A 24,429-nucleotide genomic window follows, 5' to 3' on the forward strand; every position below is an offset into this window, starting at 1 on the left:
AATTCTGATTATGAGATTCCCATCATTGTTAAGGCATCTGTACCAAGTATGTTCTCCATGCATTTTGTCAATATACTCTTATTGTGTGACCGACCAAGTGCCATGATTTTCTTGACATTTAATTAAAATAAACAAAGCATAATACTGAAAATAGCATTAATGCAATAGTTATAAGGTCATGTCTCATCTGCAGTTGTAAAGGAGTTAAATAGAAAGGTGTTCCTTTTATCACTACCCTTCACAATTCTCCAAAATATCTGAAGGATCACTTTTTAGGCCTGAGTACCAAAAAGAAATCATTAAGACATTGCATTTCATTCTCCACTCCACTTTATTCCAAGGCGCAGTATTGTAAAGATGTAACACAATCCAGTAAAATAATTCAACATTTGTCATTGCACAAACAAAAATAAAGGTGCACACTGACAACTCAATGTTACAAAGAACTTCTCCATAACTTTGTTATTGCCTGTCCTACCTCATCTTTTGTTGGGTTTACAAATACATTTTCTATTTTATATGAGAAAGGTTTTTTGTGTTTGCCAAATTCTGATTTTCATTGTGATTATGTATCTATATGCATTCAAAATGATCAAACTTGCATCTTTATTAAGGTTATGTATTTGAAATACATTAACAAAGGTTTTCTTCTGGTTTTGGTGTTTTCAAATCAGACTTTTTTTTAATATTCTTTAAAAACAGGTAATATGAGGAGACATTGATTCAACAATTAGTCACTTGAATGCACAGTAATTACAAGCTCTGGATAAGACATATACAAACTGATTAAGCAAAACAATTCCAGTTTAAAAGCAACACTGCAGATCACACACAAATACACAATACATACATTTATGTAAATAAACACTTTGATATATACTGCTCAAAAGAATTAAAGGAACACTTTTTAATCAGAGTATAGCATAAAGTCAATGAAACTTATGGGATATTAATCTGGTCAGTTAAGTAGCATAGGGGGTTGTTAATCAGTTTCAGCTGCTGTGGTGTTAATGAAATTAACAACAGATGCACTAGAGGGGCAACAATGAGATGACCCCCAAAACAGGAATGGTTTAACAGGTGGAGGCCACTGACATTTTTCCCTCCTCATCTTTTCTGACTGTTTCTTCACTAGTTTTGCATTTGGCTACAGTCAGTGTCACTACTGGTAGCATGAGGCGATACCTGGACCCTACAGAGGTTGCACAGGTAGTCCAACTTCTCCAGGATGGCACATCAATACGTGTCATTGCCAGAAGGTTTGCTGTGTCTCCCTGCACAGTCTCAAGGGCATGGAGGAGATTCTAGGAGACAAGCAGTTACTCTAGGAGAGCTGGAGAGGGCCATAGAAGGTCCATAACCCATCAGCAGGACCAGTATCTGCTCCTTTGGGCAAGGAGGAACAGGATGAGCACTGCCAGAGCCCTACAAAATGACCTCCAGCAGGCCACTGGTGTGAATGTCTCTGACCAAACAACCAGAAAGACTTCATGAGGGTGACCCAAGGGCCCCATGTCCTCTAATGGGCCCTGAGCTCACTGCCCAGCAGCATGCAGCTCGATTGGCATTCGCCATAGAATACCAGAATTGGCAGATGCACCACTGGTGCCCTGTGCTTTACAGATGAGAGCAGGTTCACCCTGAGCACGTGACAGAAGTGAAAGGGTCTGGAGAAGCCATGGAGAACATTATGCTGCCTGTAATTTCATTCAGCATGAGCAGTTTGGTGGTGGGTTAATGATTGTCTGGGGAGGCATATCCATGGAGGGTCACACAGACCGCTACAGGCTTGACAAAGGCACCTTGGCTGCCATTAGGTATCAGGATGAAATCCTTGGACCCATTGTCAGACCCTATGCTGGTACAGTGGCTCCTGGTGCACGACAATTCCTGGCCTCATGTGGTGAGAGTATGCAGGCAGTTCCTGGAGGATGAAGGAATTGATACCATTGACTGGCCACCACACTTTCCTGACCTAAATCCAATAGAACACCTCTGGGACATTATATTTTGGTCCATTCAATGCCACCAGGTTGCACCTCAGACTGTCCAGGAGCTCAGTGATGCCCTGGTCCAGATCTGGGAGGAGATCCCCCACAACACCATCTGTCATCTCATTAGAAGCATGCATCGATGTTGTCAGGCATGTATACAAGAACACAGGGGCCATACAAAGTGCTGCGTACAATTTTGAGTTGCTGCAATTAAATTTTGGCAAAATGGACTAGCCTGCCACATAATTTTTTCACTCTGATTTTTGGGGCGTCTTTGAATTCAGGGCTCTGTAGGTTCATCATTTTCATTTCCATCAAACGATGTGGCATCCTTTCGTTCCTAACACATTACCCAGTCTATATCAGTATAGATATCCAGGAGGATTTCTTTTTCCCATTGAGATCTGATGTGTTTTCAAAGTGTTCCTTTAATTTTTTTGAGCTGTTTACTTTGATGAGGACTCAGTATCACCTAATTACAAATACACTGGCACCATTCAAGTAAAAAAGCTGCAAGTTAAATTTTAAATACAATTGTGAGTATGTAAACTTGTACATAAATACATACCCCAGACCTAATAAAATGATTACACCAAAATAAGACTGGTTTCACCATCAATCCTTAGAATAATTAATATTTTGGAACCACGTCCAATTAAAAATTACATGTTATTAAACTTCATTTAGCAGGTAATGAAAAAAATTACATAATTTAGCAATCCTGTATAACTGGAAAATGTATTCATTATTTCTGGGGCAAATAGTTACAAATAAGCCAACAAAGATTTAGCTTATAGAGACACCTTAGTCGGCATACCTGATGGTGTATAATAAACCATACAATACAGCATGCCAATATGACATTGTACTGCATATTATTTGGAAAGGGGTTGACAAGGTCTGCTAGGTTGATATGCAAACATCTTGAATCAAAAGGTTTCTTTTGACTTGATGTGTTAACATATTAATGCATGTCTGGGTTTTTAGGCTTAATACAATTTCCCTCAGTTTGCTTTCCTGTATTTAAATGGGAAAACAGCTATTTTATTATATTTTCATTTACTTTGAAAAAATAACATTAATGGCTGTCCAGAACACTGCATATAAATGACCTTGCAGCAAAGATAGCATGTGATATTTAGCATATATAAGTAATAAAGTAACAGCAACAGCACACACATGAAACATTGTGCAAAGGCAGTGAAACTACATGACAAACATGATAAATGACTAAATACAGGATAAGTGAAATGTTTATGAGTGTGGTAAAAATAACATCAGAAATTTTATTTCAAACGTAAAGGAAAAAATAATATAATACTATATTCAGTGGCAATTTCAGCTACATTGTTACTGGGTAGTAAAACATATTTTGTCATGAGCTTTAACATATTTACAATAAAGAACATTGAATATAAAATAAACATGCAAGAAAGGTTCATATCAGTATGCAATCTCTCAGCACAGTGCATTATGTAATAATATGAAAGTCTACATATTCTCCTTAACGTTTACATACCAAGGTTAGACAGATAAGATAAAACGCCACAAGCACAGATATGCTTTCTTGTCAAGTTATTTTTTGCACCACTGTGTGATCTTTATATTTATACATAACGTATATATAATACAGTGAATGTTTTAAAGTATACTAAAAGTTTGAAGTAGATGTTGAAAGATTATGTTAAAGATAACACTAAGAAAATTTGGAAACGGATTGAATAAAATGATAAGCCACATACTGTAGGTTCTAGATTGATTTTAGTAAGTCAAATGCCTTGAATGTTTTTTTCATGGCACATTTCTCCAATTTTAGTGGTTTCAATGACCTTCAGATGTACCGTGTCATTGATTTAGAGGTTTTAACATTTTCTGTGCAACCTTGTATGTGTAAATGAGAATTCTTTAAAGGTTATTCTGAGTAATTAGATGGTCTCTTACACAGTTTCAGAGAGGTAATACAAGGACATGAGGTATGATTTCCAGAATGTAATATGTTTTCACTAACACTACCATTTATATACATATATATTACAATTCATGAAAACGCTAGAAAATCTTTTTTTTTTCTAAGTAAAGTAGTCTTGACAGGCAGGAATCAGATAAATATGGAGGCTGAACCACTCTCTCACCCAGGGAGCAGTCGTCAGGGCAGGGCTGAGACATGTTGGCTGGGCAGTATGAGGGGACCCTTGTACTGCAGCTGACCTGTTCTGTAGATAAAGAGAGGACTTCAGTATTGGATGATGTCATTCTGGTACCTTCCACCAGGACAAAGCTAGCCTTAGCCATTAAAAAAAATATTTACATATAACATTATTATGAACCAAAACCAAACCAATCCGAATATTAACTAATTACAGAAACAGTACAGTAAAATCCACTTAGCAAACAGTTGTATCTGGCAGGTAAATGAATCAATTATGCACGTGCACTGCAAAGAAAATACACTTTTTTTTAAAATACATTATGACTGCATGTTTTGTTATTCTTGATTATAGGTTTATCGCTAAAATGAGTATATAATATTGTTCTTGCACCAGGAGGAGTTAAAGCACAGCATAAGAGTAAGTGAAACATTCGTAAGTAAACAGGTACAATTAATTATGTTTCTTATGGTTGGCAATACTGTACATTGAATACTAAAATAAAGAGGCTTTATGAATCAATCTCAGTGTTCAGTACTCACTAGATCATACAAATTGTCTGTAAAAAAGCACCTTATTTAAATCGAGTGACTGAGAATTGGTAATTAACCAAAGGTCTAATGAGAACAAAAAAAATGTACTTATGGAGTCAAAAACATGATCAATTGTACCACTGAATGCTTCACTAATCCATAAACTTACACTAAAATATTGTACAGTACATTGAGAAATGAATATCTATCATTTATTTATTGAGAAAAAAGAGTCAGTCTACAGATACACTGAATAACAACTTAATATCACACATATTTTCTTATGAGCTCATTTTATGAATTGTTGTTAAACCAGACAAGCACATGGTGAAAAGTCAAAATTCAAAAGTATTTTCTTTAAATATGTTGACAAAAGTCAAGGATAGAAGGTATGAAATGGACAACATATCATAATGACTTAAATATTACACATTTCCATTCACTTTGATACAGTAAAAAAAGAAGTATTTTTTCAGAAGTATTGAACACTGTGCAGAGCTCTATTTCAGATTATAATGTATACTAAAAAGTACTTAATATTATCTCCCATTTTTTAAAAGATCTTACACAGATATAAATCGCAGAGTAGCCCACGACATTAAATAATTTATTAGTATGCCCGGAGTACAACATGATAAATATTGCTAATTACAGGTAATACTGTACCTGCATATACAATTTTTGGAATTACAGTGAGAGCAAGAACAACACAAAATGCTGATGTATACTAGCCGTATTTTAACACTAGGCATTTAAATCTCCTGTAAATGAAAACTGACCAGACATGCAGATATTGATATATTTAAATAAATAGTCCCAGTTTTACTCTGTAAGTCACTTTTTAACAGGTTTATGAGAAAACACATGTGTATACCTCAACAGCAATACAGTATTAACAATAATGCATTATACACACATACTACACTATAAATACGGCTACATAATAGTATTACAGCCTATTGAAAAAGCAAATATTTAGACTGTAAAAAACACACTCTGGAAAGTTTAAAATGATACAACAGTAAAAGGGAAAATTTGTTTTTTTCTTTTCTAATGATAGATGCATGGCAATGTAATTTTTTTCAGAAATTCTTGGGTTTTGCTCATTGGCCCATCAGTCCTATTTTCAATGGAATCATCAGAGAAAATCAAAGTAAAAATCTGAAAGTTGCTGATGAAATAGCGGATGTTTCTTAGTAAAGTTTTAAAAAATAACACAGCAACTACAACAACAAACTTTTCAACAGACCTATAACAAGTAAGTGATATGTGAGAATTACTTCACAAATGAAAGATTTAGATTATTAAAATGTATCTTCTTTATTTGGCCAAGAAAACAGATTGAAAGAGTTTTCACAAATAAAAAATTTATATTATTAAAATGTATCTTTTTATTTGGCCAAGGAAACAGATTGAAAGATAGAAAAGTAAAATAATTAAGATGTACAAAATCTATCTACTGTGTTTTGAGGATGCTTAATGACAAAGGTTTTTTGTTTGGTTCTTGCAAGCTGGTGCCAGCACTGTTCAATATTCCTGCACTTATTTAAATTTAAGCTTAAATTATGACTTTTTGTTATGTTGATCTTTCCTAATGTATAACACCATACTTTTGCAAAATTATGTTGCATAATTTTTAAATTTACATTTCATTTTGTTTTAAAATAAGTAAACAACGTCCATATGATACAGTTTAGTGACAGACAGACAGATAGATAGATAGATAGATAGATAGATAGATAGATAGATAGATAGATAGATAGATAGATAGATAGATAGATAGATAAACTTTCAGTATGTTCAATATTATACACTACCTGGTAATCATCAGTACAACATACCATCTACAGTTTAAAAAATATATTTCTTTTCTTCCGCATTAGTCAGCTGCCTGTCTGGCCCTGTAACTAAATGCTTCCACAAGATGGTGCTCTTGTTAGAAAAAAGTTAGTATTACTTACAATAGCCTTCACTAAAACATATCAATTTAAACAGTTGCATTAGGAACACTTATTCAGATATGTAAAATCTCAAGATTACTAAAAGATTAGAGGCCATAACCTCTTACTTTAATTTATGTACTGGGCAGAAAAGCCTAATAAACTTTAACTGAACTGAGCTAGGGTGGCATGGAGGCATTCTAAGTCTGCTGTCCATGTGACATTTATATGTTTTCTTTCCATCTGCATAGTCTCTAAGCTGGGAAGTTCGATTTTCATTCAGTATTTCATAGATATGCATATTAGGTTGACTTGACAAATCTACACTGAGCACAAGTGAGTAAAGGCTGTGGAGCCCAAGGCGCGTTACAGCCACCCTAACCTGACACAGATGGGAAGAGAGACGTGTTTATAACATTTACATAAATTATCTTCACAGCACACAAGGCAAAGCACACAGCCCAACAGTCCTTCTAACGCCAATTCTTCCTCAGGCTTTGTCCTCTTCTTCCCGACTCGTGCCATTGAGTGGTGGTGACTGGCTCCTTTTATAGGTGTGGAGGAAGTGTTGCCAAATAGGGCTCTGTAAAAGTCCAGGCTCCCCCTGGTTCACAACTCGTGGCCCCCCTGCTAGCCAAGATGGTTGCTCTCTGTCAGTCCGGGAAAGAAACGGCCTTAAAAATACACTCTCTCCCAGTCCTTCCATACTCTGGGCATCCCGGCCGGGTTAGGGCTCCGGGCGTCCGCCACAAACCATTTGTATAAACGGATTAGAGCTCCATCCAGGGCTGCTTTCTATGGTGTACAGAAAGCTACCATGACTTTGAAATGTGTTAAATGGGGTTAAGATTATTTTGTTACTGTAAACTAACTTAAAGCACAGTTACACCTTTCCTGGAAGGAAATCAATGAACAGCTCTAAAAGAAAAAATGACTAATGATCAGGGCTACAACTAATATGCCAGTCCTAAATCACTGTATCACCACTCCTCATTAATTAAGGGAAAGTTCATGCAAGTAAATTAAATCTTACAATTAAGTCTCGACAACTAGCTAGCGCAAAACTTTTACAAATCTATTTATAGTTTCAATGAGCCCTCCACCTGAGTCCTTATCACTTCTACACTTATACTATCACCAGATCTGTATATAACAATTTCCATTTTCAACCATGAGTTTTTTCAAAGCAACTGAATAGATTTGCACCAACCACAGTTTAGCAAGCTACTATGCCAATCACTTGTCAGCTGGACTAATAAACCCGATATACACAAAAGCTGTTCAAACATTTTTCAGAAGCAGACACATCTTTATATACAAAAGTAAGGAGTGGTGAGTCATCTTTTGATTGATGCATTTAATGTGAAATTAACTAAAACTGAATAGTGAAATATAAAGTGATAGACACTTAAAACAGCTATTTGAAAATTGCTTGAGTCGAGTTCTATCTATTGATATGGTACTCAGTTAAAGAATATTAAAATACATGTCTTGAAGTTTTGAGGGCATTGTTATAGGTGTATTACTTTAAATGGAGGAGGGAAGGGGACCCCCCACACCTTGAGGTTGTATTGAGTCTGAGTGTTTATAATTCGGGATCTGTAATGGTTTGAAAAATTGTTCTTCCCTCCCCCATTTTGCCAACTTACTGTTGACCACCACCTAGTTTGTCCAAATGGTACAGTAGATCCTTCATTGCCTAAACTGCTTTTTCCCTCCAATGATTGTCACGAATTAACAATGGAAATCCATTTATTTTTTTAACATTGCTTATTTAGTTCAAGCACAGCTTATAAAACACATTGGCAACCACTTTACTACCAGGTTGAAAATATAAGCATTCAAAAAACACTCATCACCTGCAGATAACATTGGATATTCAAATTAAATCTATCTACAGGGGATGGAAGATAAATAAAGTCCTTTATGACTCCTGATAACCTTATAATGTAATTAATAAACAACATACAATTTTCCTCTGGAAACCCTACAATGCAATTAATATACAATTAAACATTCTGACACCTGCTTACTTAACAGTTACAGGTAGATAGATAGATAGATAGATAGATAGATAGATAGATAGATAGATAGATAGATAGATAGATAGATAGATAGATAGATAGATAGATAGATAGATAGATAACTTTATTAATCCCAAGGGGAAATTCACATAATCCAGCAGCAGTATACAGATACAAAAGACAATATTAAATTAAATAGTAATAAAAATGCATGTAAAAGCAGACAATAACTTTGAGTAATGTTAGCATTTACTTGGAAGGGAATTGAAGAGTCGCATAGTGTGGGGGAGGAACGATCTCCTCAGTCTGTCACTGAAGCTACTCCTCTGCCTGGAAATGACACTGTTCAGTGGATGCAGTGGATTCTTCATGATTGACAGGAGTTTGCTTAATGCCCGTCGCTCTGCCACAGATGTTAAACTGTCCAACTTTACTCCTACAATAGAGCCTGCCTTCTTAACAAGTTTGTCCAGGCGTGAGGTGTCTTTCATCTTTATGCTGCCTCCCCAGCACACCACCGCGTATAAGAGGGCACTTGCAACAATCGTCTGGTAGAACATCTGCAGCATCTTACTGCAGATGTTGAAGGATGCCAACCTTCTAAGAAAGTATAGTCAGCTCTGACCTTTCTTACACAGAGCATCAGTATTGGCAGTCCAGTCCAATTTGTCATCTAGCTGCACTCCCAGATATTTATAGGTCTGCACCCTCTGCACACAGTCACCTCTGATGATCACAGGGTCCATGAGGGACCTGGGCCTCCTAAAATCCACCACCAGCTCCTTGGTCTTGCTGGTGTTAAGGTGTAAGTGTTTTTTTTAATCGTTGCTATTCCCTGTATTCTTTTCCGGTTCTTTCACTACCTGATCAAAGTCCCATGCAGCTGCATGTTATGTCTTAATGAAAGCGGACACCCCAACTTGTCACAAGACCCACTGAGTGCAGTCATCTAAGATGAAGCCTAAAAAGAACCAATAAAGAACTACTTAAGAACATTTATGCTAGGCAGAATGCCCAGTGGGGGCTGGGTGCTCTTTTGGCCTGGAACCCCTGCACATTTTGTTTTTTCCTCCAGCTTAACTGGAGTTTTATTTTTTATGTCCAAAATCTATATTTTATGGACTCTATTTCCCCTAATTATGCACATTTATTAGTGTGTATTATTTATTTGTGTGTATCATTTTTTCATTATTATTCCTATCTAAATTTAATTTCTATTTCTTTGCATGTAAAAACTTCTTTACATCCTTTACATCCTTTGAGTGTGCTCTAGATATAAATGTTGTTATCCTGGTAGCACAGGATTGAAACTGGGAAAGCATAAAATTAGGACTCACACACACACCTACACTCACTCACCCTGGTGCCAATGTAGAGTCACCAGTTATTCAAAACTGCACATCTTTGGAGACGTGAGAGGAAAACTGGAGTATCCAGAGAAAAAAAAGATGCAGGAGAAGAACATACAAATGTAATGCAGACAGTGACTGAGAGTGACATTCATACCCGGGTTGCTGGATCTGCCACTGCACCACCCAATTATTCAGTTTAAGCCCTTCAAAGTGAATTAATTGGACAGAACTGTAAGTTAAAATACTGAACATAATCAAACCACCCATTCCAATTAAAAAAACGACACCTCTCTGCCAGTATTTGCTTTTCCACAAATATTATTAAGGAGCAGAGGCTATTGACATAAGCGGCTTCTTCAAAAGCAAAGCTTAATGTAGTATACACTGGGAAATGTCAGTTTTGCCTCTAACATAAGTAAAAATATAAATTTACCAACACTAATGTATATTATCTGATACATTACCTGATATTTACACTAGTAAATACCTACCCTTTGTTAATCTACTTATGTATACAGTAATTTTTAGTATACAGTATGTGTATTTGTACCTTGTTAGCATACCTAAGATTATGATCATTTTTATCATATGTATATGTGTGCATTTTTGTCTGCTGCTGTAACCTTGCAATTTCCTTTGGGATTAATAAAGTTTCAATCTATCTATTACATATAGTTGCAGACACTAGACAGCTCTTCACATGCTGGGCTGGGCTAGAAACTAGAAGCTAGAACAAATGTCAAAATATCAATGGCATGACTTAGGTCTGTAAAAAAAAACTGTCTGTGATAAGACAACCGAGTTGCTATGGTTGGATGAGGGACAGCCTCATTATATTATACTAGCTGTGTAAGCCCGAGCTGTAAAAAGCCAGGGGTCCTAAAAACTATTAAAATCGTCAGAAAACAAATTGAAATGTAGAGATGTCAGGTAATTGAAAGGAACTACTCTGGGTGTCTCTTTCCTAGGAGGATTTGTTTTGCCGATGTGCTTGCATCGCTTGTGCATTTGCAGCGGGAGGAAAAGTAAAAGGGACACCTCTCACTTCCAGGCTGGACAGACACACATACTTCCATGTGTAGACGTTTTTATATAAGATGTTACTGTAGTAAGCAAAGACTGTAAAAGTGTGGTGAACTCTGTTAATCCAAAGGATGATCAGAACAGTAAATACTCCTTTGGCTCCACCACGAAAATCAGGTAATCTGAGGCTGGTATTGAATTTCTACCAGGATGTCAGGTGAAAGCAAGGGAGGCAGAGTTGATGTAAGTGAGGCCTTGCTTCCAATTAAATAGGGCAGACACACAGGGATCTACAATATGAGTGTGAGTCGTAATTTTGCATAGGCAAATCCTCTAATGGTCTCAGAAGTAAACACCCCCTCCTTTTAAAAGTTTCTTTAGGAGATGAATGAAAAGAAAGGCTCATTTGGCAGCAAAGTGGAAAGGCCAACAAAGTAATAGAGAGAGAGTAGGAGGTGAGAGGAAAGGAAAGTAATGATGACTTGACTATAATGCTTTCTATAGTGGGCGATGGATAAACCATGCCTCCTGTAAGACAAAAAAGAATTTTGGATAGGCCCATATTTTCTGTTTCATGCTTTGAAACTTTTTATACTCCTTGTGCTCACTGATTTTATTATTCCAAAACAGGGTTGCATGGCACAATGTAAGAATATACATTGTATTATATATAGTACATCTACCAAATTTGTCATGAAGAGATCTATCCAACTGTCCTTCCATGCCAAAGTTCCTTGCCTATTTTGCAGTTTTAAGGACAATCCACCAAAATATTTTATCTAGTTCAGAGTAATGAAGAACTGAATCCTACCCCAGAAGCAGTAGGTTTAAGGCCAGAACTATTGATGGATGGAGTGCCAGCCCATCACAGGTTACAACTAGATTATATACCGCATATGTAGGAACAATTTTTGATGGTTGCTCCAGCCTAGTGTAAAATAATAGTAGTGCTCAAAAGTATTAAGAATAGAATGCTGTATTAAATCAAAATAACTAGAAAATGATGAACAAAGAGGCAAGGCAGTATTAAGGAAACAAATTGAAAACAAAACTGTAAAGCTGCACTAAACCAATCTAGCATAGACTAATCACATCTTTCACATTATACATTATGGTTTACATTATTCACCTTTTTAAACCACAACGATACATCGTTCTCTTTTAATCTTTAGCTATCCTATCTGTTTCTGCTATCCTGTTTCTTTTGCCTCCCTACCACTCAGAACCAGAATCTATGTCAGAGCATTCCATCCTACTCAACGAGGCTCTGCGACATTAAACCATTCAATAAAAATACAGAGCCACTTGTTAACAGCATCTGGCGGAACTCCACTCCTAAGCTAACTATTCATAACTTACTTACAGTGGTTTTAAGATGCAATAGTCACTAATACTGACTGAAGTAAACAATTTCTTGATGGGCTTACCTTCTACCTTAAAATATTCAGAAAAATGTAACCGCCAGCAACTGTGCAGTCAAAGTACTTCCCAGGAATTTCCTTCTAGAGTATCTTCGGTGCATATAAGGCTAAAATATCCACACAGCCTCCATGAGGTCCTTTTTCATGTCCAGTGTGATCTTTAAATCCTTAATGACTTTTCAAACACTTGCCTGCTGAGCAATCTCTTACTACATATATTAAACATGTTTGAATCATTTTACTCTTCCCGTTATTTAAACTCAAAAGCTTATAGCCAAATCTTTTTCTAAAAGGTTGTCTGAAATTGGCACTAATGTATAAAAGCTTGCCCAGACCTTTAGAGTACCATTTACTCTCTTCCTGTGTATTTCATCCCACTCCACCTACATAAAGTGGCTTGCTGTGAAGGCAGAATATATACCAATGCAGCTTAATTTAAATGTAGTTTAATTCCTGTTCTTATTCTTATTTTATCATTAAGTGATTTTCAGAGCAATTCTTTCACTTTAAAATATGGTTCTGTAACATATAGATAAGATGGTTTTGAAATAAATTATACATTTTTGGTAAAGTAATAAAGAAAGACATTTGTATCGAATACAAAGTATAAAGAAACTAAACACATTAAGAAAAAAATATTTTTTGGTGTTTATATCTCTAACAATTGTTACATAATGAAAAACGGAGAAACGTGAATTTAAGAAAGATTTTTTTTTTAAAAGTTTGGTATGAAAAAGTGTCATTCACTGTAACTTTTGAAATGTATTACTGGTGTATTCAGATTTTTTTTATTTTGCTGTTGCAAATTATTTGTGTTCTATATAATTATGTTGGCAGAGCTGTAAAAATCATGGCTGGCCAAAAGGGCAAATAATCAGTACAAAGAGATGAAAACAAAGTCATAAAACCAGGAAGGGTAAGTAAGTCCAGAAAGTCAAACAGCATTTTTGCCAACATCCATGACATGAAACAAAAATGAAATAAAAATAACAAAGCCAAAGATATTTTAACCATAAATTATTTCTAAAAGTACACATAAAATGGTTTTAGAATTCACACAGAAAAAGATCTTAACATGATGTTGACTTAAATACTGCTGCAACTTTAGGGGAAAAACAAACAAAAACCAAACTAATATCTGTATGTTTCAGAACTGTAGCAAAACAAAGCCCAAAATGTATTCTTTCCAGACAAAAATAACATAACAAATAGAATAATGGCAATAATCACATCTGGATCTTGTTAATGACTGCTTTATACTTTTGAGTAATTTTTTTATTAAATAAATAAAAAACATTATCTTCCTCTCACTATTATTTTGTAATTTTGTATTGAAAGAAGCACTGGCATTTTTTGTTACTTTTCCATGCACTATACTATGGTGTTTACCATTTCTATGCAGAATTGCCAGTCATGTGACGCATATCACGGAACCTCTGACAATAGAAGAAAAAGCAGCAAGTGGGATTTGTGCCTGACTTTTTAAAGAACCCATGACACCCAAGCCAGAGGAGCACTTTTAAGAATTGAACTTTTTAATGGATATTTACTGAATCACTGTTTTATTGTCATTTTAAATTTTCTTATTATTTTAATGTCCTAGTTTTACAAGGGGGATTGGGTGGGTTTTAAGAAGCATTGTTTTAATGCTTTTATTATTTATTGTTTGGTTTTAGTGCAATGTAGGACCCCGCCGTGGATCTGTGCCACTAGTTGTATGGGTTGGTCGAGGTATGGAGCCTTCCTGTGCAACCAGAGGTTTTTAGGGGGAAGGTGTGTGGTAAAGTGAGGTCTGTGGCTGTTTGGTGGTTTAAGTAAATAATTGACACCCTCAAGTCTTCAAGTGTTGTGGTAGCATGGTGAGCGGTTCTTGTGCACGATCTGAGCACGGACAGCCCTGCACTTAGTGCACAGGTGTTGGATCGCTTGTGACCCTAATTGATTCCGGGAGCTGCTGAATGCAACAGCTGTGCCATGTCCACATTTTAAAAAAGAAGTGAGAGTGTGAGAGAGGGGGATCAAAAATAGAAAAAGACAAGAAATTAATGAAGGTTAAAGAGAGAGACAGGAAGGCAGGAGGCAGAAAGAGCCAGTGAGAGCAAGATGAACGGAGAAGGCTTGAGGGAGAGAAGGCAGGCAGCTGGGAAGGAGAGCCCCTTGAAAAGAGTGAGAGGCTGACGTCAGGGGGTGAAGGGGTGATTTCTCTGGCTGAGCAACTTGGGGAGCCAGAACAATGTGAGTTAAAACAAGCGACACCCCGTAGAACACTTTAAAGCAGTGGGGGTCGAGAAGGCTTGGGAGGAGAGTTTCAACGTGAGCGTCATGGCCGTTGGGGTCCCAAGCCTAGGTCCGGAGAGGGATCCTTAGTGTAGCCATGGGACAGCAGAGATCCAGACCTGTGGAAGGTCAGCTGCGTTTGTCAGTAAGGTGATTCCTCTGCTGCAAGGCCCGTATGGGATAAGCAGGGGAGCCGCCAGTTGATTTTTAACCTCATTTTTAATGGATTTATTTATTGTGATTTTAACCTCCACCTCACCTTTGTTCTAATTTGATTATTTATTTATTAACAATTTTGAAGCATTGCAGTATTTATTTTCAGACACCTTCATTTTAGAATTGGTTTAAATAAAAGCACTAATCACTTTTACACCATTCCCTTGCTCCAAGTGTGGTTTGTCCTCATCTGCCAAGCTCATTGTGGTTATGGTATCCAAAAATGAAGAGGGATCAAGGAGCCAACCCGTACCATCACAATATCTACAGCTAAATTGCAGAAGCAATAGTGATCAGTCTTTTCTTGTCCCACGCTACATAGTGAGAGCACTGGAAAACCAGGTAGATGCTATCAACATATACATAGCTTGCCTCAAGATTTAAGTGAGCTTCAATAATTCAAGGGTTCTTCTGATTAGGTGTAATGGGATGAGAGATTCTTGCAAAGGGATCCGATCATAACATTAACTTCAGTTAATAAATTGCTGTATTTTTCAGAACTGAATCAAAATAGTCAATATACTACAAACCATTTTGAAAATCACAATATTGTTACATTTTGAAACAAATATTGCAGTAAAATTGTATCATGGCAATTCTCATTCCTATCCTGCACCACTACAAGGGGTTTGGTGAGACTGAGAATGTGATAAAATTGAGAACCATGTGTGCTACTAATTACTATCACATAATTTACTAAAAAACACAATAATTTAAGTTATATTATTACCGAATAATTTGGTATGAAACAGTGCAAATGTATAAACACCCTTGGTTAGTAAATCTTGCTACAGATATATAAATTGCTTTGTGACTAACACTCCAGGTTCACATCTCCAGGTGCTTTGGCTTGAATCCTCTAGTAATATGGAATTTGCACGTTCTTCCTGTGTCATTATGGCATTTCTTCAGGTATTCTGATTTCCTCCAAAATCATAAAGGTGTTTTTTTAAAGCTAATTAAAGTTGTTAAGTCCAAAATATCTGAGTATGTTTAAAAGTATAGAGGTGTGTGTGTGTGACTGCGCTCTTTGATGGACTGGTAAGGGCTTGTTCCTACCTTGTATTTTATCTGTCAAGACCTTCCTATAATTGTTGTTCTTGAAGCAGTTCCTTAATAAACAACCAAAGGAGATGAGAGACAAATTTAAATGAGTAGGCAAGACAAGAAGGGGTTGTTACCATAATCAGAAACACTACCAAAAACTCAAAAAGAACAAAGAAATGTTTGAAATCAAAACCAATAACTTAAAAACAAATCTGCCATTAAAAGTAGTTTTTCCAAGCTAAACAAAATGGTCTCTCCTTTATTGCAAAACAACAAAATTTAGACTGTGGCGAGTCGCTGGGGCTGTGACCTGGTCGGGACGCCTGGAAGGACCAGGAGGTGGCATGTACATCCTCCATGCCACGAGGGGGCAACCACCCTGTTAATCAAAGGAGGACCACAGGAGAAGAACAAGGAGGCTCACACCTATTGGGACCCGTGGCCCCCGCAAGGGGACGCCCTTTGTCTCAGAGGGCCCAGGACTGATTTACTTCTGCCACACCCGGGAAGATGAAGGAGGATCCCTCCAGGGACGCCCGGAGTGCTTCCAAGTGCTCTTCCGCCACACCAGGAAGTGTAGTAAGAGGGAGCATCTGGAGCACATCTGGGTAAGAATAAAAGGGCCCATCTTCCTACAGTCTGGGAGCTAGAGTCGGAAGTGGGAGCAGGATCCCGTAGAGAGAAGAAAGGCGGTCAAAGGACAGAGAGGAAGAAAGAAAAGCCCGGAGGACTGGTGACTGGTGTGAGGAGCACAGTGTGTTGTGCGGGAATGTATGATGGAGGAAAAAATAAACATGTTTTTTATAAAGATGCGGTGTCTGTCTGATGGTGTTCGGGCATGTCTCACAAGACATTAAAATGAATGCCATCTTATAAAGAGGTCCACATGCCACCCACACTATGCACCCAGTATTATATGGAAAAATAACAATAAAATGGTAAATGATAAAAACCAAAAAAAAAAAAAAATCTCTCTCTCTCTCTGTCTCTCTATATATATATCTTAATAAACACATCTGTTCAGGAAATGGGTAAGATAAGCAATATTTTGGCCATGAAGGCACTGATTATACTTAATGTGCCAGTGCCATAATATGGAGTGCTAAGCTAGTGGGATGAAAATGAGCCTGACAAAATCAAATATTATGATTATTAAAGGCATTATTTTGTAGGGGACCTCGAATATCTGCTGTACATGTTTTAAAACTTACATAAGTTTACATAAGGATCTGAATAAGTTAACTCACTAAGCTATTTTTATCATTAATAAATAAATTAATTCTGCTGACTTAAGAGCAGCACAGTAAAAAAAATTACCGATAGAAAACAAAGGTTACAATATGTCAAATAAATGTCACCCATCATTCCCTTTTCAACCCTGAGTAACCATATTCAAGATCATTCACCAGTGAAATTTACAATGCAAACTGTAGACCATCTGTTTGTCAATTACACTCACGCAAATCCAAATTCAACCCACAGCCCTGTGCTTGCTATAAAAAGAAGCACATTGATGAAATTAAAATGACTTTTTTAATCTCTTGCTTGGAAAATTTGTCAGACAAGGCACATGCACTTGAGTCTGTAACAGCCGTTACTCTAAAATTCACTCTAACCATACAAAAATACTTGAGATACCCAGCTTTTGTGTGTCTGTAAATATGCTTTGGGACTAACAGTCCTTATCAGGATGACAAAACTACTTCTTCCACATCTTCCAAAAAAAAGTTTCCTTGTCTTTTGGCAATTATTGAAAGAGATTATTATAAGCAATGATCCTTATTTATTTTTGTACTTAATACTACCTAAACCAGTTTAGTAAGGCTTCCAAACCTAGCCATGATACAGAATTTTTAATTGTTAACTGTTACTTGTAGTAATATTTAAGTGGAAAATAAAAGTAACAAAGAGAGTGGACTGGAGAGTAATAGGAAACCAACATGGCTACAGAGTAGGATGCCACTCCAGTCTTGGGCACACTCATTCGTACAGGGGCAAATTAGAGAGCCTAGTTAATCTCATTCGAAGATCTGTAGAATGTGAGGGGACAGTGAAGTACCCAGAAATAACCCACGCACAGGTAGGTCAAGAGCTACTCATGTCCTCTGGTCTATAAGGCTGCAACAGTGGTGTGCCCTTTCACTAAAATTATATAATTTAATATAAGTGTTTTTTTTTTCACATGGCCTATATTACTGTACCTAAATGTGCACATTTGAAATATTAAAAGAGAAAAGCAGAAACTTCTAGAACATTATGCTGTGTTACATGTCATAGGGTGGGTCATACCAACAAACTAATCCAAACTATATCAAACAAAAATCGTTAACCTGCATGTCTGGAACTCACAACTTCATTAACATCTTTGAGCCTGGGGTTCGAATAACTACAATATTATAGACTATTTCATTTACAACACCGAATAACAAGAGTGTAAATTTAATCATGAAACCAGTTAATAGAAACCAAGCTTTGAATATTTGAAACAATATGCACTTGTTATTGATGCAGGATTTTTATTAATACCACTTTTAAAAAACATGTTAGTTTAACACAGTCTATTATGATATTAAGCTTTGGTCATTTTCAAGAATGATTATGTCTTTGGTTTCCTGATGCAGAATTCCTACAAGATTTCAGATATCACTAAATTACTTATCCCACTGTTTCATATGGTTTTGTGCCAAATATTATTGTGAAATACAATCAGTACGCATTACTGCTGTCATAGGTTCTCCATGTATATAAAAAGGCTCTGGAAGGTGTGTGTATGTGTGTTTGCATGTGAATCTGTCTAGTTTCATTAAGAGAACAATATGTTCCAATAAACACTGCACTTCAGAGAACTGGTCAGAATGCAACATTATATAATTACTAGACATTAAGCCTGTTACAATAACGAGTGCTAGAACAGTAGTGCATAAACATTAGTAGGAACAGTCTATATTAAAAGGCAAAGGACCTTGCATGTGGCTGTAATATGCGTCACTGTATAGTGTGCCTTTAATTTTCTCCCTCAGTAATACTGGTTTGTATTTCCGTAAAATGCCTGTAATTTTGTCTGACAATAATACAGTGCAACCTTGGTTCACGACCATAATTCATTCCAAAACTCTGGTTGTAACCTGATTTGGTCATGAACCAAAGTAATTTCCCCCTTTGGATTGTATGTAAATACAATTAATCCATTCCAGACCGTATTAACTGTATGTAAATATATTTTTTTTAAGATTTTAAGCACAAATATAGTTAATAATACCATTGAATGCACAGCATAATAGTAAACTAAATGTAAAAACATTGAATAACACTAAGAAAACCTTGAATAACAGAGAAAACTAACACTGCAAGAGTTTGCGCTATAGTGCTACCAACCGCTGTCTAAAAGCACTTTTTTAATGAGTTTTAAGCACAGGGAAAAAATGAACATTTGAAAACGCCATAATTTAAAAAACAACCAAGAAAAGTAACATTGCAACAATGCACGCGCGCACCTGCGTGCGTGTCTGTCTCTGTCGCGGGCCTACGTGCGTGTCTGTCTCTGTCGCGGGCCTGCGTGCGTGTCTGTCTTTTGCGCGTGCGTGCGTGCGTGTGCGTGCGTGCGTGTCTGTCTCTCGCGCGTGCGTGCGTGCGTGCGTGCGTGCGTCGCGTGCGCGTGTCTGTCTCGCGCGTCTCTCTCGCGCGGGCCTGCGTGCGTGAGTGTGTGTGTGTGCGTGTCTGTCTCTCCGGCGGGCCTGCAGAAGTGCGTGCGTGCGTGATTGCGTGCGTGTCTGTCTCTCACACACACGCACTTCTGTGTGTCTCTCTCTCTGCACACACAGGGAATGCACAGGAAGACACTGAACACGTGCCGTGTGGCCCTGCGCATGCGCACTTCACCAGAAGACACACACACACGGACACCTGGACGCACACAGGGGTTTTATTAAAGAGGATAGATTATATAGTTTGATTTACAGTATGTCTTGTGCCTGTTTTTGTCAGGTTTGACTCATAGTGATCCTCTAATGGCTAAAGCAAAGTATAAAAATGGATGTACTCCTTCTGTCCAGAAATGGAGCTCTTCTTTCCACACATGTTATAATAGGAGGAACTAAAGCAAAGAAACGGTTTTAAATCCAGTAATATTATAACTTACCTTATATAGAAAATATCGTCTTTTTAACATTTACATTTTCTGGGTGCAGAGTCAGGTTTGAGAATGTTTTGTTTTATACTGTAGGTATGGGGTGACTGTGACCGAGATATGACTGTTAACTCTGATTTTAGTGGTTATCGTTCCATTGCTGCAGAATATTAAAAATGAAGCCTTTATATTCAATTGAGCTGAAGGTGAGGCTGCTGAGTCTAAGTGAATTTTAAACCTTTTCACAGCAAGAGGTGATGTGACTTGAACACTCACTTAAGACATGTGAAATATGCTATATTATATAAATATTTTATGTTTTCTATCTAAATAATATAAAAGAGATGCCCAGGGCACAATGCTAGCTCCCGTATATCAAATGTACATAAGTATCAAGTGCTACATTGAAAGAAATTCATTTGAAGGTCAAATAATAAAACAAAGTTTGAGGTTGGTCTCAACTATTCTTTTGATTTCAAGTTACAACCCTCTTGAAATCTATTATGGCAGTTTATTTCTGTTACAATATTAAAAAAGGGATATTTATTTATGGTGCGCACATCTGTGCAATCAGCTCATTTAGCATGAGTGTACAAAACCTTACTGTAATTATTATTTAACCAGTAACGGCGCACTGCACTATAACATGCAGTGAATACACTTAACTTGAGCATCCATAGTTTTCATACTCGTTCTCTGTACGTTTAGCATTCATTTGCTCAGAGGTTGATGCACCGTAGTGGCCCGCTTCTTCTCTTCTTTCGTCGGCATCTTTTCATGTTAAAACTCATTAAGTCAGTGTTTCTGTTGCAATTACTTAGTACGTATTCCTTAAGTTTTCACTTAAGCTGGCACTTAAGTCTTCAATCTGCCTCAAGAATGATTTAAGATATGAAGAGGTAGGGGAAGTGATGGCAAAGATGGTAGGGATGAGAACGGCACATGGCCACCCCAGCTGGCGGCTGCCAAGAGTTGATTCTACAATAACAATAAAAAGAGGAATAACCTTGGAGGTCAATCATCACCCCAAAAGTGGATAATAGATGTCACGTAGTATATGTGTACCAAATTTCAGGTCAATAGTTCAAATGGTTTTCAAGCCATTTTGCAAAGGTGTTTTCATCATTTAAAAAAGATCTTGAAATATCATCGAAAACCTATGCAGTTATCACTGCAATTCTCCATTAAAATTGCACAAACCATGGAACATCTATTACATAGTTGTAGTTACATACCCTAATGTTTTTATTACATTTTGAAAGTACAGATACAATGTAACTATGTAACTACACTTGTTTTTGGATCAGTGATAAATTGTTACATTAACAATGACAACTGAGAAATTAACTATAGAGTTACTTTGTATTACACTGTAAGTACGGAGTAATAACTCATAGTTACACTGTACGTATACAGGTAATTACACAGTAGTTAGGACAAGCCATGTCATATGCTAAGAAAAAGCCTGATCTGAATTGCAATACTGTCAAGTGAAAGTCTACCAGGGGCCGTCTCCATCAATATGTAACCCTGAGTGAGACCCTGGTTGTTATTATCAGTTCTAAAAATATTGAAGCAACTGTACTATGAACTTAACATTTGTAGGTTATGCTGGGTAAAAACTGTAAATGCAAGCTATCAGAGATACATTTTCACAAAATGAAACTGTTTAAAATATCGTAATTTTTTAATTAGTTAATTTTCTCTTTTTAGCTTTCCCACCTCACCATTGTTCCCTTATATGGTAAGATTTCTAGTGGTTGTATGTTAATTCTAACACACATATCTCTTCAAGAGGACAGCTACTCTCTCTTATTACTATCATTCTTTCAGTATGTCTTACCAAATGTGCTTCCTGACACTGCCTCAGTGCTGTACCACTTTCATTCACAGCAGGTTCCTTTGTTTCAATTTCCTAACAGAAGGTAAGGAGATGTAGTCTTCAACAGATGTAAGAAGCAAAGGTGCAGACCTGCCCCTTAATATACCACAGCCAAGACTGCTCTCCCAATAATCATTTTTTAATAGTACTATAGCATGAAATTCTCAAGCCTGTTTCATCCAATTCAGAGTACTTTGATTTAAATTAACGGAGACAAACCAAGAACCATGGAGAGTCCACATACTGAATCTATGAGGCAACAGCACTAACCACTTCATGAAGTACAATGCTTTAGAAGTACTAATATGGCTCCCTAGTTCCTTGAAAGCAATGAATACCAAAAACATGCTTTTGCATTTTTTTGTGGAAGAACATTTTTTTCAAATCTTGCCTCAAGTGTGAAGACCTATACACCTACAAAAACAATTTTTTGTTAAGTAACATCCTGTTCTATTTTCTAATAGATACAAGGTTTTATGTGAAATTTCTGTCAGCTGAAACATACCAAAATATGGCCCTTGATTATTAAAATAAACACATTTTATATGATTATTCTGTTCATTTATAGATTTCACTGAGCTTCAGTCCCATAACATTCTCAAATGTGGCTAATCCAATTCAGGGTTAGGGCAGTCAAAGCCTATCCTGCCAACAGTGAAAGCAAGGCAAGAAACAGTCCTCTATAGGGTGCCACTTTTAATTGTTTAGGTTTGCATTTATATAATAGAAAGTTACTGTAAAACTGCATGTATAAAAGTGTACAGTCACTCAGTAAAAATAAATGAAGATTAAATGGAGATTTAAAGAGTGTGCTTCTAAAATAAGTGCGGTCTTTACAGCTTAGGCTATTGAATTGACAAACTGAAACGATTCAGCACTTTAGTGAGAAAGTGCCCATTATTTCAACCTTATCCCACACTAAATAAATCTTTGGGGAGCAAACAACTGCACAGCATTTTTTTCACAGTGGACAGAATAAAGCAGAAGCATCAGCTTGAGCCTAGAGCTTTTCTTACAGTTTTATCTCTCAGGAGTGATGTCCCAGAGTTACGTGTTTTCAGTCTTCTAAATTATGGATAACATACCAGTCCTTAATAATAAATCAACAAAAAATTGACAAAACTCTGTAATCCCTCTAGTGATTTCAGTACAGGAAGTATTTATGTCAACCTACAGTATAATTAAATATGACAGAAAATGAAATCAACAAATCACCTAGGTTAAATCCTACCATAAAAAAAACCCAAGTACAATAGAATGGTGACTTCATCTCACAATGCCATAGTCCCATGACCATCCAATCTATTAATGGTACTATGGAAGTACATATTTCCCCCTAGACAATGGTATCCCATTGAATGTGTGCAGAATATCTTTTTCTAATACAATCTTCCATTAAAGGCTCTAGTTCAGCAAGGACAGCTGGGACAAAATGCAACATTGTAACTCAGAAGTTTTGCAAATTACTATATACTGTATGTAGCTTCATTATAAAACTAATAATAGACAATATGAAAAATCCCCTCCGCCCCCTCTAGGAAGTGCTCTCTTGAAGCACTTTAAGCTACAGGTTCATTCCTCCACAGTGTACTAAGCAGCACCTCTGGGGATCTTTTCAACCTTCTGCTATGAGGCAATTCAATGCTTCCTCCCAAAGTCCCATACTAAATACCTAAACTATTTAATTTGCAATTTATGCACAGTCCCATACTAAATACCTATACTATTTAATTTGCGATTTATGTCACAGTCCCATACAAAATAACTATACTATTTAATTTGCGATTTATGCACAGTCCCATACTAAATATCTATACTATTTAATTTGCGAATAATGCACAATATGTTATTTATTTACCCTTCCTTTGATTGATTGATTTTATTATTTGTCCTCTGAGTCTGTATTTTTCTTTCTTATGTTTCTGCTGCTGTATGCACCTAAATTTCACCTTGGGATTAATAGCTTATCTTATCTTATCTAATCTAATAAGCACTATAAACAGTTCTGAAACAACAAACTTGCACATTTTCTTACCAGACCAATATACTGCTGTCTTATAACCTATTGTTGGAAAGAGAAAGGAAATATGAGTGCCCCAAGAAATCCGGACAAACTCAACAGCAACAGTGAGCAAATTTTGGAGTCAAATCCACAACCCAAAAACTGAGAAGCTACAGAATAAACTACTCTTTCACTGTTATTCTTTAACATTTTATTTTAATGGCTTTTACATGTTTGTATTCCTTTTGAAAGGCTCACTAATCATGTCAGTGCAGATCAAGCACAACAACCAAGTAATGAATTTCATGGGGCCATGAGAGTTTCCCTTGACAAATTTTTAGTTCTGAAGCACAGAGAGCAATTTCTTATTTTAAAAGAAACTGTTTTCTCTGAGATGTAATTTAAAAAAATCAATACACATCACATGTAGCATTTCTATTAAGTG

At 36.6% G+C, this 24,429-nt stretch overlaps 1 protein-coding gene across 24 annotated transcripts in view; it reads right to left on the reverse strand.

Moving 5' to 3' along the window:
- dlg2 (discs, large homolog 2 (Drosophila)) overlaps positions 1-24,429 on the reverse strand; it is a 1,682,723-nt gene that overhangs the window by 763,297 nt on the left and 894,997 nt on the right. For 14 of the 24 annotated variants that reach the window (XM_039744362.1, XM_039744355.1, XM_039744358.1 and 11 more), the window contains one exon: positions 4,127-4,207. The exons of 5 other annotated variants lie outside the window; for them this stretch is intronic. In XM_039744362.1, the coding sequence (XP_039600296.1) occupies positions 4,127-4,207 (81 nt within the window). Of the gene's footprint in view, positions 1-4,115; positions 4,208-24,429 lie in introns of all 24 variants that reach the window. 5 more of the 24 variants (XM_039744367.1, XM_039744365.1, XM_039744375.1 and 2 more) reach the window with 1 other exon arrangement.

The sequence above is a fragment of the Polypterus senegalus genome, chromosome 2 (assembly GCF_016835505.1).
Source record: "Polypterus senegalus isolate Bchr_013 chromosome 2, ASM1683550v1, whole genome shotgun sequence".
NCBI lineage: Eukaryota > Metazoa > Chordata > Cladistia > Polypteriformes > Polypteridae > Polypterus > Polypterus senegalus.